We start from the raw sequence: 13,199 nt of genomic DNA, 5'->3' as shown, positions 1-13,199 counted from the left end.
TCAGAGGAAGCCACAGAGAATGCAGTGGGAGGCCTGGGATAGCTGAGCAGATATGGGCCAGCACTGAAGATGCCAAGAACCACATCCTTACTTCCAGGATAAATTCACGTTCCAAAACAGGGTACTCAAATAAGAATAGGACTTGGTACATGGTGGAAAAGTCCAAAGTATTTATTTTTTTAAAAAATGGTGCATGGGACTGAGCTATCTCTACGGATACAGCCTGCTCCTGTTCAAAGTCACGTATCGTCAACGTCAGCAGCGCTGTCGTTATCGCTGGCCACAAGGACCTCTCTGTTCTCGTACGTCCAGAACCCATTCAGGTCAATGAGAATGCTGGTAACAGTGTCTCCTTGGCTGCTATTGATTAAGTCTTGAAGGGAGATTTTGTAAGGATCCTTAGGCTTTACCATATCAAAGATTTCATCCTAAAAAAACAAACAAACAAACAAAAGTAAAAATTGGGGACACACACCCCCACACACATTAATGAGCAGAATAATGGCTACTTTATACCATATACAGAATGATCTTTGGGTAATAAGTGCCAGCCACACCAATTGACAAAAAGAGCTGTTAAGTCCCAAACCAGTTAAGATACAAAGCACAGTAACTGGCAGCAGTGTACTCAGCAACCACATTTCAAATAAGAATTCACTTTTCTGGGGAGGCTTTGACCTCAAAGTAGCAACATGAAACTGTTCGCTTGTATCACCTAAATTTATAGAAGCTCTTGTACTTTTTTTTTTCTTTTTAAGTACTAAAACTGCTAAATGTAAAGTAGTTTTAGACAGGTTTTTATAGTCACCAGTCCCAATCCCCTGCCCCAAGGGATGATCCTGAATGGTAAAATAGACACCCCAAGTATCTTCAAGCACAAGGCACAGCAACCTGTATTTAACAGGTATGGTCTGGTCATAAGGGAGGTAACTAGAACAGCACGTACCACGTTTCTTACAGGCAACTGCTGAACAGAAAACATGTTCAAACCCACGAGTAGGACAAGTCAGATCATCTCTACTACTACTGCAAGTAAATACAGCAACCTAGAAACTACAATATAACCTAAGCAAACTATGCAAGGCTTATTCCAATATTTCACACAGTACTCCATTCAGTAAAACTAACCTTGACATCCTGGAAAGAAACTGGTTCTTGGCCGTGGATTTTCATTTGTTCCTGTATGGCCTAGAAACAAAAGAACAGTTAGAACAGGTAGTGCAGTATTATACTGACACTGTATGAAAATTTTTAATGCTTCTGCATTTTAAGTTGTATTGCCCCATGACAAAGCATTCGTGGTACAGCTTGCACTCAGTTCTCCTCCCCAAGTGAGGTGGGTGAGTTAAGGCATAATTGGTGATAGGCATCTCTACCTTCACAGCTCTTAGTCAGCATGACAGGAATCCAGCTTTCATCATGACCAGCGTTTGAGCACACAGCACATGGGATGGATGTGCAGACACTCGAATATTATTTCTCAGCACTCAAAGCACTGTCTTTGTAAAGACAGTAAGACACACAAACCAGAAGATTCGGTTTTCTGGCAGAATGTGAAATAGACTAGGGAAAGAGAGAAGGGAAAAGACTGACCAGCAGACAGACAAAGCAATGTGGATACTCACACTTTCAATTAATTTGAAAGTGGAACCTGTATTCTGGTGTGAGGGAGGGAGGGAGACAATGTGTTTGTCTATTTGAGCATTTGTCCACGTGTGGAAGCGTTCTCCTTGTTCACGCTGTAAACGGGCACTTCTCGTTTTGAGCAAAACAGTATTTCCTACTGTTAGTTCTTTTAACCTAGTGCTATTTAAACAGCTCCAGCACCAACCCTCTGCCGCAAAGTAACAGCTATGAACAAAGCGGAGTGTTTCACTAGCACAAACAGCAGAGCCTCGTCAGCACAGCTGTATCAGCAAAGTGACTTCCAAAGGCCTGCTCCACACTACATTATTTGATGTTGTCAAGGAAATTTAAACAGCTCCAGCACCAACCCTCTGCCTGAAAGTAACAGCTGTGAACAAAATGGATTGTTTCACTAGCACAAACGGCAGAGCCTCGTCAGCACAGCTGTATCAGCAAAGTGACTTCCAAAGGCCTGCTCCACACTACATTATTTGATGTTGTCAAGGAACTAAAAAGAAGGGTTTTCTATGGGGAGTTGTTTTTTATTAAAAAAAAGCCTTTCCGTTTTAGAAAAGGTCTTCCAGATAGGTCTTATTTTTACAAAATGATCTGGTTGTAGTCACTATCAAGTTTTTTTTTTTTTAAAAAAAAAAAGCCTTTCCATTTTAGAAAAGGTCTTCCAGATCGGTCTTATTTTTACAGAATGATATGGTTGTAGTCGCTATCGAGGCTGATGTTCAACATGCTACAATATAGAAATAATATGGATATAAGATTATGCCTTGAGCAGGCCTGAATGTTTTACTTAGTGAGCTGAATGAGCTCTGTTCCTTTAAAAAAAAAAAAAAAAAAGACAAAACAGAACATCCGCCTCCCCCCAAACCAAACTCAACACCTGTTCATCATACCTTGAGGGTACGGCTAAGGACAATGACACTCCTTATTTTGGCAGTTATAATGCAAAGATCCACATAAAGAAAACCAAAGTGCTTGTCCCTTGTCTGAATAGGTATCACAGAAGGGACCTTGCCCATGAAAAAAGCATCCCACCTAACTCAGCAAAAATACTCTTTTCCTGCATGGCATTTCCCTTCCCAAGGCACAAACCAAAGTGCTTGTCCCTTGTCTGAATAGATACCACAGAAGGGACCTTGCCCATGAAAAAAAAGCATCCCACATAACTCAACAAAAATACTTTTTTCCTGCATGGCATTTCCCTTCCCAAGGCACCTCAGGTATCTATTAAAAAAAAAAAAAAAGACAGAACATCTGCCTCTCCCCAAACCAAACTCACCACAAACCAGAAGAAAACCAAAAAACCCATTCACACGCAAAGCACAATTTGGAGTAAGACTTTACAAGCCTTATGTTAATTTTAATAGTAACTAAAAAAAAAAAACTTATATTACATCTATTTTGGGAGCAACAGATAAAAATATAGAATATGAAACATGCAAGAAGCTCTTTGCAATCAATACACTGAATGAAAAACCCCACAGCTGTACAGGCCCATCACTGCAATTCATTATTTTTGTTTCTTCTACTGAACTTCAGGATTATAGTGGAAATTAAAACCACGGTCAATAACCAATTAGAACCATCATGAAGATTTTAATAGGTAATCATTAGGCAATTTTAAGACAATTTCAATTTAAAAGAAAAAAAAAAAACAGTTAATTTCAACTGCAGATAAAGCGCTGAAAATACCTTTTGAATTCTTTCCAAGTTTTGGAATTTTTTTTTTAATATTTTAAATCTTCTAAGAAGTAGCTACTAGCCTCCCAGTGGGTACTGGCAATTTAAAGTGATTTCCTGCAGATCTGCATGCAGAAGCACACAGGCTATAACACTATAAACACAGAAAATGGCCTACCTGTATAAAGAGACTTACCCTAAAGAAATAATTAAGGGAAAAGACATTCAGGTATCCTTTGTTCTCTATATCAAGCAGTTTGAAAATATATTGCAGAGCTGCAGGCTCCTTTCTGTTTTCTAATGCAAGCACAAAGTCCAGGTAGGTTTTATAGTCCTAAAAGTAGACACAATCATGTTTATTACAGTCTTCTTTCTAAATTGATTTTGCAAGCAGGAACTTTATAATTGGCAGCTATTTCATTGTAGGGGATCAGCCTATTTTCTGAAAAAGACAACATGAAATAGAAAATGGCTGCTACCACCGACATGAACAGAAAAGTTAGTTTTTAATAACTGCTGAGGATAGGAAATCCTGGCATTTTAGAGGTAAAACAAGATTCCTAGCACAAATCCAAATGACACGTGTGATATATACTTTTAAACAATGTTTAATACATCTTTAGACTGCTGAACATACTCAACCAGTGAAGAAAAGCCTTATGAAAGGTTCTCATTACCAGGAATTAAACATCCAGTGGCAATAAGCCTACCGTTACCAACTGGTGAACTACATGGCAATTAAAGTATATAAACCTTAGACCAGAGTAGGTAGTTTGATAAATCATGTGGCAGAAGTTTGGTAGACCTCACAAAAATGTATCATGCTTCTCTTTTCCATTAGTACTGATTATTAGTTTCCCAATCAAGGTATAGTTGTGACAAGGACAAAAATCCTTCAGTCATGTGTATACAATAACCCTGTTGACCTCAAACTCCAGGGAGTTCTGCTGCCTTTCAGAGGGACCTTGACATGCTGGAAAAATGGGCCGACAGGAGCATTGTCCAAGTCCAACAGAAGGGATACAAACTCCTGCATCTGGGTTAGAATAAGCCCATGCACCAGCACGTGCTGGGAGCTGATTACTCGGGAAGCAGCTTTGCACAGACAGACCCAGGAGTCCTCATGGGCAACAAAACTGACCACGTGCCAGCCAGGGGCCCTTGCAGGGAAGGCGGCAGCATCCTGAGCTGCATGAAGAGGAGCTTTGATGGTAAGTGGAGGAAACTGATCCTTCTCATTACTCAGCACGCACACCTGAGTTCTGGGTCCTGTCTGGTCTCCCCGATACCGAAGAGAGATGGACCCACTGCAGCAAGTCCAAAAAAGGGCAACTACGAGGGTCTCTCTGGACCTCAATGATTCTGTGATTCTATAAAAAACTGCTGATGCGGCAGAAGACTGTACACTGCATTTGCAATTCATCCCTTTTAGAGTTCAGTCATCTGAATGCAGACAAGAGGAGCAATACATTAAGTAAAGCTTTCAAAATAAATATAAGTTTTTATTTTAACTCTAATTTATTTAGACTTCCCATTTTTCACAGCCAAGGAAAGCTTGCAACAAAACCCACTGTTGTCTTAATGAAGCAATGGACACGTTAGCTAACTGGCACTACTCTCAAGTGTACCACTTGCCTTTGGTTCTCTTTAAAGAATTACATGTCACTAAAAAGCCTTGCTACATCTATACATTTTTTCAACACACACTTCACATTATTGAATCTACAAGAAGCTTTATCCTAGGCTGTCCAGATTTTGTATCACCTCTGCTTTTCAAAACAAGCAACTTGTCTTTAAGCCACACTGCAATCACTTTGCCATTAAGAAAAACTCATTTTCTAATCTGCTGCATGGTCATTTGTGTGCACAGTGATGAACAAAAGTTACTTCACCTCAAGCTACTCTTTATTTTAAAGATATTGATTATGAGACATTTCCTGTCTCAATAAGCCGAAGTTTTTATATTGTGAACAAAGTGAAAATATGTGATTACCATTTCACCATCGTAAGTTAAGCACTCCTGAAACACACGGTCCAAAAATATGTTTGTCAGAGTCCCTGTTCCATACCGGGACAGCTCTTCTTTGCTGAGCATGCCATTGTGATCTTTATCAAGGTTTAAGTACTGGCCTGGGGGGGAGATATAGAGGGCAAAATACACCTGTATCAGCAAAGAACTGTTTCAACAGAGAAAGAAAATCCAGTACTTTAAAAACATTTGTTTAATTTTCACTATAAAGTTAATGCAGTTAAGTGGGAATATGCTAGATCCACAATAATATGCATAGAGCACCATAAATGAGAACAGCACATGGTGGGGGGGAAGCAGGATTCCCATAATGAGGTGTTATTAGTTCTACTCTAAGCTAATGGCTCAAAAGTAAAGGCTGTGTATACCGAGAAAAGAGCAGAAGGCTAAGAGCATATTATTTTAAAAGGATCTGCTATAAGCATGAAAAAAAAGAGGTAAAGGCCATGCAAAACCATGAATAGAACAGTCAGAAGAGAAGGTTACAGAGGAATCTTGTACCTTGTGCAACAAGCACAAAATGACAGAGGATAAAACCATGGCAAAGAGCAACAGTGGAGAATTGAAACTGTAAAGAAAGTCAGGAAGATAGACTGAAAGGATGGCTACAGGAGTTGAAAAGACAAGTTATCAGGATGTTTTAAAGAGACAAAACCAGAGGAAAAATAACACTAAGAATGTGGCTGAGTCATACAAGGAAGAGAAGAGAGGGAAAAGGCGTGGGGATGGGGGGGAAGCGTTCACATATAAAAGGAACCTACCATAAACTCTTAATGCAGAAGGAGCAGAAAACCAATTTGTTTCCTGACTTTCCTTAGAAAGTTCTTCATCCCTTAACTAAGTGAAACATAAAGTTAGAATTCAGAAAGACTACATTAAAATACAATAGCATATATTATGAGATCTTTACCTCCAGTAAGTCATCCAGGAAGCTGCAAGCTAAAATATCCTGTATCTTTATCTTCCCTGCAGCAAGAAAAGGAAAATACATTTTAACAGTCGCCCAGCCAACACGCCCATTTGACCGTTCTCATTTAGGGGGTTATACTTAACAAAGAAGCATTCTGAGCAGAAAAAAAATACTGTATTTTTTAAAAAACAAAGCCAAGGCTGAAATTTAAGAGATGAAATTAAAGTAGCGTTTAAAACAACTGAATAAAACTAGCCTGACAGTTGCAGAACAGGAGTTATCCTGAAGTCTTAAAAGCCAGAAAACTAAATTAAATATAATTCAAGTGTTCAACATCAACTCAAAATGTAACATAAAAAATGCAAAGAAAGCACACATTTGTTGGAATAATAGAGTCTCTTAAGCGATGTGATATTTTTACACTTCAGAGACTACAGATGTGACACAAAGCTAGAGTGGCAGAACACACTTCTGCTGGTGTAGCTCCGACTTGTGCGCAGACACTGCACAAACAGCTGTGCAAAATAATGGCTTTTTAACTTCACACACACCCTCTCCATGTGTTTGCAATTACCTCTGCCAGAGGGTGCTGCTCATACAACTCTGATGACTTTGAGTGGCACAGCTAGATCTTGAGAACACATGCAATTTGTGACTTAAATCAAGGGCATATGAAAAAGCAAACTGTGGTCCCAGGGAGCTACATCCGTAACAAGGATTAGCAGCCAGAACTGCAAACCTTTTCTGATGAGTTTACACGGTGCACGCAAATTAAATCCCAGAAGCAGCACATCCACATCACAATAAGCATTCTTCAGCCTCTCCATCCCTGTGGATGCTCTGCCAAGCAGTTCTGTTGTTAGTTACTGTGTTTTCTATTCATCCTAAACACATATAAAATTAGCTACTGCTAATGATGCGTTATGATTAAATAACACCTTATCTGCCAGTTTCTATGAGATAACTCTATAGTGCCACAACTGATGGGCATCTCATAGAAATTCATTAGCTGTAGAAGTAAATTATTAGACCCACATAAACACTCACAGTCTTCAGCAGAGATTAATCTTCAAATACAAGATAGCTGAACAAAAGCCTACAAAGACAACTACATATTACTTTGAAAACACAAGTAGCTTCAGTGGAAACGTTTTAAAAGTGAAAATGCTCCCACATGTTAAGAATTTTGAAAACATGGATCTACCTGTTCTGAGAGGATCCAGAAAGAAGAAGAACTTTCTAACTGCTGTGCAGACATAGAAGGAGTAAAAAGATTTTTCTAAACCATCCAGTTGTGGCAAAGTAGGGATGAGCTCCAAAATATAGTTTTCTAAATCCTGCAGAATTAATAAAAAAACCCCAAGCTTTAAATACTACTATTGTTGCATGTTTGCTATATTCCACCCTGACTTTAAAGTATATTTTGTTAAAAAGACAGTCCTGCAACAAGGCAGGAAAGAGCATGAAAGCAGGGAAAAAAGCTTTGATGTCCAAGCAAGAAATCCCAAGTCATATACATGCACATGTGATGCCATGACTGAGACACTCTGCAAATAAAGCAGAATGTTAACAAAGGAGATGACATATACATGTAAATATAAAGGCATTCAACTGTACCTCTTTCAAATACTCTTTAATAGATTTTTTTTTTAAATACAGTAGTAACTAGAAACTTCTTATTTATCTTGTAATATTAACTACTGTTAGAACAGGAGAATAATTCATTGAGGCCCACTCTAGCCATCCTTTTTTTTTTGTGATTTCTACTATATCCTACTAAATCTAGTTAAGTGCTAATGACATGAAACCTTGATATCTCCAATTTATTTTTCAGAGAATTACCCACACGTTAAAAAAGGTTAGCAACACTCTCAGCACCAAATCTCTAGAATATGGAGAGTACTATTTTGTTATCCAAATGTGCCCACTCCAAATCTAGATTATGATATAAGCTTTTGTGAGATAAGACTGAAAGAAAATTGGAGCCTTGCTGATGCTCTGTCATTTGAGTAAAGGCAGACATTAAGGTAATCAAGAATTTACTTACTGATTCTCTGAGGTAGCCCTGTCCTGCCACATCATATAAACTGAGACCTATTCTTGTCTGATGAAGCCATACTGTAAAACAGAAACCAAAATTACAATGCAAGAAACCTAGGGGGTTTTTGAGGCCTCACCAAAACTCGTAGTTATTTGAAAGGCCACAAAGCACTGTTGGACATTAAGTGCCTCTGTTTTCCCATTTTTCTGAGATTTAAGCAAAGCCATGGTACATACCAGCCCTGCTTAGGAATGCCATTTCAATCTCGAAGTTGGTAAGAGTCATGGACGATGTATGGTAGGCTGTGGCCAAGACTGCCTCATAAGAACCAGATGTGAGAAACAGCTGAGCAGACACCACATTTTATTTGGTACACGGAATCACATGGATTTGTTCTCTCTCACTGACCCAGATACATGTAGCAGCACATTTTCCCTGCGTTACAAACAGCTGTAGGATGTCATACACAGACTGCTTGTCAGATTGCTGCAGCCCCTTGTGCAGCATGAGATGTTGCAGCTACAGCCAAAGGTCCTGCCCTCACTTCTGAGTTACAACAGAAGAATTAGAATAGTGCCAGCGTCTATTTTTGCTACAAGAAGGTGCATTAATCAGACGGTCCATGGGACAATGTGCATGAGGCCATTATTAAAACACAGTAACAGAGATGGACTACAGATTAGGCACAAAAACAATTATTCACACACTCCATGTTAAACTTCCATGTTACGAAGAAACAGCTTAAAAGTTCCTCTTACAAAATACAAGCTGCCTTTCACACCAACATCCATCTCTAAGGTAAGCGCTCGTCAAAGTGGACCTGGGATGACAGAGGTTACAGAGTGAGGCTGCTGCTTTGTTGGCTGAAGTTTAAAGGTAAGTGCATCGTGCACCTTGTAGCAACTCAAGACACTTTTACTAGGCTTAACTTGTTTGGACAAAGCCAACAGACTTGATCACCTTACTCAAGTGGGATTCTTACTCAACTGACCACAGAGGGACTTGCAAACAAACAGTGGGACCTCACATTGGCCAGAGTCTGAAAATGAAATCTGATTGAGACGGGAAAGGCCAAAAGGCTTCCTGTCTCTAGATTTGGTGGAGATTTTTGTTAGTCTGTATGTGGCTAGTTTGTTTGGGTTTTTTGGACGGTTTGGTTTTTTGGTGGTTTTTTTTTGTGTGTGGTTTTTTTTTGTTTTTTTTTTTTTTTTTGAAAAAAGGTATTACCATAAATACAAGACTTAAAACTTCTGGGTGAAGCAAATGAAATAAAGAGCTCTGAAAGAATCTCTGTTGTGTCCATCTGCATAGGCCTTTTTTGAAATGCATACAATTTTCACAGACTTCTTCACAAGAAGCATCCTGCAGCTTTGGAGTTTGCTGTTTGCTGCACATGGGCCTGTTACTCCCATCACTCTGCACATCATTAACACAGAAGAAGCATCAACTAACCTTTTCGCATGACATAATTGAAAAACTGCATGATAGATATCCTTCCATAAGGATCATTATGGAGTAATTTGGCAAAGATCTTGGCTGTGAAGAACTGCCTGTAAAACATAAGCACAAAACGACTTCTATGCATCTGATTGCACTGCACTGATAGATCCAGTTACAGCATCCAAAACCTACAGACAATGTAAAATACTGTTGAACACATTCTATATTGTTATAAAGATGTTAATTTGCTACACGATACCCATCAAGTGGGTTCCTCCCAAGTAACAATAGTAAACTCAACCAAAAGCATCTGCCTCTGCTGCTCATGAGAGTCTTCGGTGATGTGGGAGTTTTAACAGCTTTCATTCAATTTAATTTCTCTTTAGTACAATATATTCCATAGCTTCCAGTCTTCTACAACAATATGCACATAAAAGGAACTGCCAGTACTGAAAACTAATCTGCTTCTGCCCAACACTCAATCACAAAGCTGCATGCACAACATAAGTCTACAGAAGGAATATTCACTGTGTGCTGTACGTAGAACATCTGGGACAAAAATTTCCATCAGAAGATATTAGGGAAGATTGGCCAATATCACCAGAGACACGATTTCCTCTTCAAATATAAAACATGCTGTTTACTGGGAATTCATATAAAAATGCTCATGCTGATGAGAATTTCCTCTTTGAAAGGATGCAGTACCCCTCTTGCAGACTCTATCAGAAGCTCCCTCAGAGATGGAGGGCAATACACCTTTGCAGGGATGCAAAGCAACTAGCTCATCAATAACTACATGAATATGATTTTATCTCACCGTTGAACTGGTTCCATCTATTTTAGCAACTGGGAGTTACAGCAGCACTTAGGTTTAGCCAAAGTAAGTTTATGCAAGAACAAAGTCTTACTTGCATTTAGGTCCAGCTTTTTCACCAACTTTCAAGAAGTTCTCGTAGTTGATCATTGCTTCTTCCCCAATCATTGGTGATGTCTGATGTTTGTCCAGTAGAAACCATAGATTCTTAGAAGACATTTAGATTTGGTTAAGAAAATCTCTCTCCAGAGACGTCAACATGTTTAAGACAGAGCATATATGAAATGCAGCAAAAATGGGGTTCTGCCACAGGGTGATCTCACTTACTCAGTACACACCATCACTTCAACCAGAAAAGCAAACAAGCAATACTTCCACTGCTCTAAACTGGTGTTAAACACACACACACACACAAACTCTCTCTCTCATATGATTTCTAGGGTCATATCTTTTTTGTCTTTGCACCACACTAAACTCAGCCATCTTTAGAGTCTCTCTCAGTGATACATAAAGAGAACTTCTTTCTTCTCCTGGGTCAACTACAGCAATTGTTGGAATATGCTGGAAAACCAGAAGCCCTCATATACTTCATAATGAGGAAGCTTTACACTGCCATTACCAGCCCAAGACTACGCAGCACTTCAGCTTTAGCTAGTGTGTCACAACCAGCCAACATGCCCAACTACAAAGCACCTTACCACAAGATTCTGTGGACAGACAGGAGATAATCAAACTCTGCAGAAAGGGGAAGTCTTGTCTGAAGTCATTAGTGAAACAAAGTATTTTCTTACCTGCAACTCTTCATTATCCAACAGCTCTCTACTTTTTCTTTGCAGAAAGACTGCTCTAGATTCTTCTCTTAATTTCTGAAGCAGGACTTCATCTTCAGCTGGCAGCTAGAAACATTGTGGCGTTTAAATTTTCTGTACATTGTGGTGCCATTCAAAAACTACACATTTAGCACGTACTCTTAGGTAGTCCTGACTCACACACTCTGATGAAGCTGTTTACTTGTTTACTTGACAGAAAATAATGACCTATGTACCAGAATGCTGCACAGTACTGGCTTCTTCTGCAGGGATATCACTTGCATGCTGTTTCAAACTATTTCAACATTGAAATATTTATTTAATCTTTAAGATGAGAGACAGAGACCTATCTCATACCTGATAACCCATCCAGTGTAAGCACTTTCCCACAGCTGCAAGACAGGAAGGCTCACACATAAACGACATTTACTGCTGTGTTTGTGTGAATGTCACTAGACTTGTTTTGGCCAACAAAACAGATAGAAGAACACTCAGTATGGAAGTTCTGTCAATGTTTACCTGCAAAACCGCACAGCACTACCAGAACTCCGATGGTTGCATATGTAATCATCAAAGGAAGCTTGAAAACTTAATTGGCAGAAACTCATGATCCTAAGGAATATGGGACCATGCACAGTTAGACAGCAGCTGAGTGGTCAAGTTGACAAGGGCCAGCAATATCAAGATGTCTAACTCCCCCATCTCAATCTGAATCATCTCACACATAAGTTGCTGGATCAAGCATTTCTGCTGGATGATGCAAGCAACAGACCTATCTTTAGTCTGCAAGACTAATGACCCACCATTTTCATAAAGCAGCATCCCATTGTGTCTAAACAGAAACAGGAAGATACATACTTATAACACCTGTATGTCAAAATTTAGTTAAAACAAGAAGTTTCTCTGAAAGAGGAAGAGGACTTCCTATCTTTACTAAACAGCCAACCCCACTACCTAATTAACAAACTATTTCATAGCCTTTGATGAGACGCTTAGTAATTATTTGAAATTCTTAAAATCCACAATTATACAAAACAAAAAAATATACTTTGCAATCCACATAATTCAGATTTCCATGTACTTAAGCTTCTGAAGTTGAAGGGTCCCTTTGAATAAGCCCAACTTTCTTTACAACACAGGAACTTCTTTCTGAAGTCTATCTGGATACCTCACTTACCCTGTAGTAAAATCGTGGTATGTTTGTGTATGACACATTGTCACTTTTTCTTCCTCCTTTCCATTCCATGTAATATTTTGTGAACAATTCCATTTCTTCATCTTTCAGCTCTTGTTCGCTCTTTTTGGCTGATTAACACAGAAAAGAATTTTCTTGTTGTAGTCCAGAGTTTTAATTTAATGAGGAGCTTGAAAATAGGAGTTAACACTGAGGCTTATACAAGTGTGCTGTTTAGTTACACAAATATTAGGTGTAAATGAATGGAGTACAGGCCTACCATGTAAATTACATAACAGATACATCGAATGTATCACACAGATATTCTATTTCACACAGATATTCTATTTGAGGATCTGCAAAGCATCTCTTCCAGTAACTGCACACACCTGATTCTCCGTGGGGTACGTGACTATAAGAGCCACATGCTAATGCCTGACAAAGCAGCAGCCTTCTTGTTTTACATGGTTTAAGCTGCTGCTTACAGCAAGCAGCAGCACAAAACCCACCTCCGGCGCTGTGGCGTTAGCTGAGGGGTATCACTGTGTGCCCCCACAGAGCTCTCTGAGGGGTCCCTTGCAAATAAGGGGGTTCCCAGCCAAAGCTCTCACAGGGGGCCGTGCTACAGCCCAGCCGGCCCCCGCAGCACCACACGGCTCCT

At 39.3% G+C, this 13,199-nt stretch overlaps 1 protein-coding gene across 3 annotated transcripts; it reads right to left on the bottom strand.

Moving 5' to 3' along the window:
- Nucleotides 1-150: 150 nt before the first annotated feature.
- On the bottom strand, nucleotides 151-12,669 carry PPP2R3C (protein phosphatase 2 regulatory subunit B'', gamma). Of its 3 annotated transcripts, none has more exons than XM_014941751.1 (12): nucleotides 12,542-12,669; nucleotides 11,347-11,451; nucleotides 10,650-10,762; nucleotides 9,754-9,851; nucleotides 8,308-8,378; nucleotides 7,465-7,597; nucleotides 6,261-6,316; nucleotides 6,112-6,187; nucleotides 5,315-5,451; nucleotides 3,518-3,655; nucleotides 1,129-1,188; nucleotides 151-428 (listed from the first exon to the last, which is right to left on the bottom strand). In XM_014941751.1, exons 1-12 carry the CDS (start codon nucleotides 12,632-12,634, stop codon nucleotides 240-242), a joined length of 1,269 nt encoding a protein of 422 aa, XP_014797237.1. In that variant the 5' UTR covers nucleotides 12,635-12,669; the 3' UTR covers nucleotides 151-239. The 3 variants fall into 3 exon arrangements, with proteins under 3 accessions (XP_014797237.1, XP_014797235.1, XP_014797236.1); XM_014941749.1 differs by lacking the exon at nucleotides 6,112-6,187 and adding an exon at nucleotides 5,852-5,918 and having other exon boundaries at nucleotides 12,542-12,663; XM_014941750.1 differs by lacking the exons at nucleotides 7,465-7,597; nucleotides 8,308-8,378 and having other exon boundaries at nucleotides 12,542-12,663.
- Nucleotides 12,670-13,199: the final 530 nt, after the last annotated feature.

This window comes from Calidris pugnax, unplaced genomic scaffold, assembly GCF_001431845.1.
Source record: "Calidris pugnax isolate Ruff unplaced genomic scaffold, ASM143184v1 scaffold56, whole genome shotgun sequence".
Classification (NCBI taxonomy): domain Eukaryota; kingdom Metazoa; phylum Chordata; class Aves; order Charadriiformes; family Scolopacidae; genus Calidris; species Calidris pugnax.
Note: the sequence above shows the minus strand (reverse complement) of the source record. Positions and strands in the feature narration are given on the sequence as shown.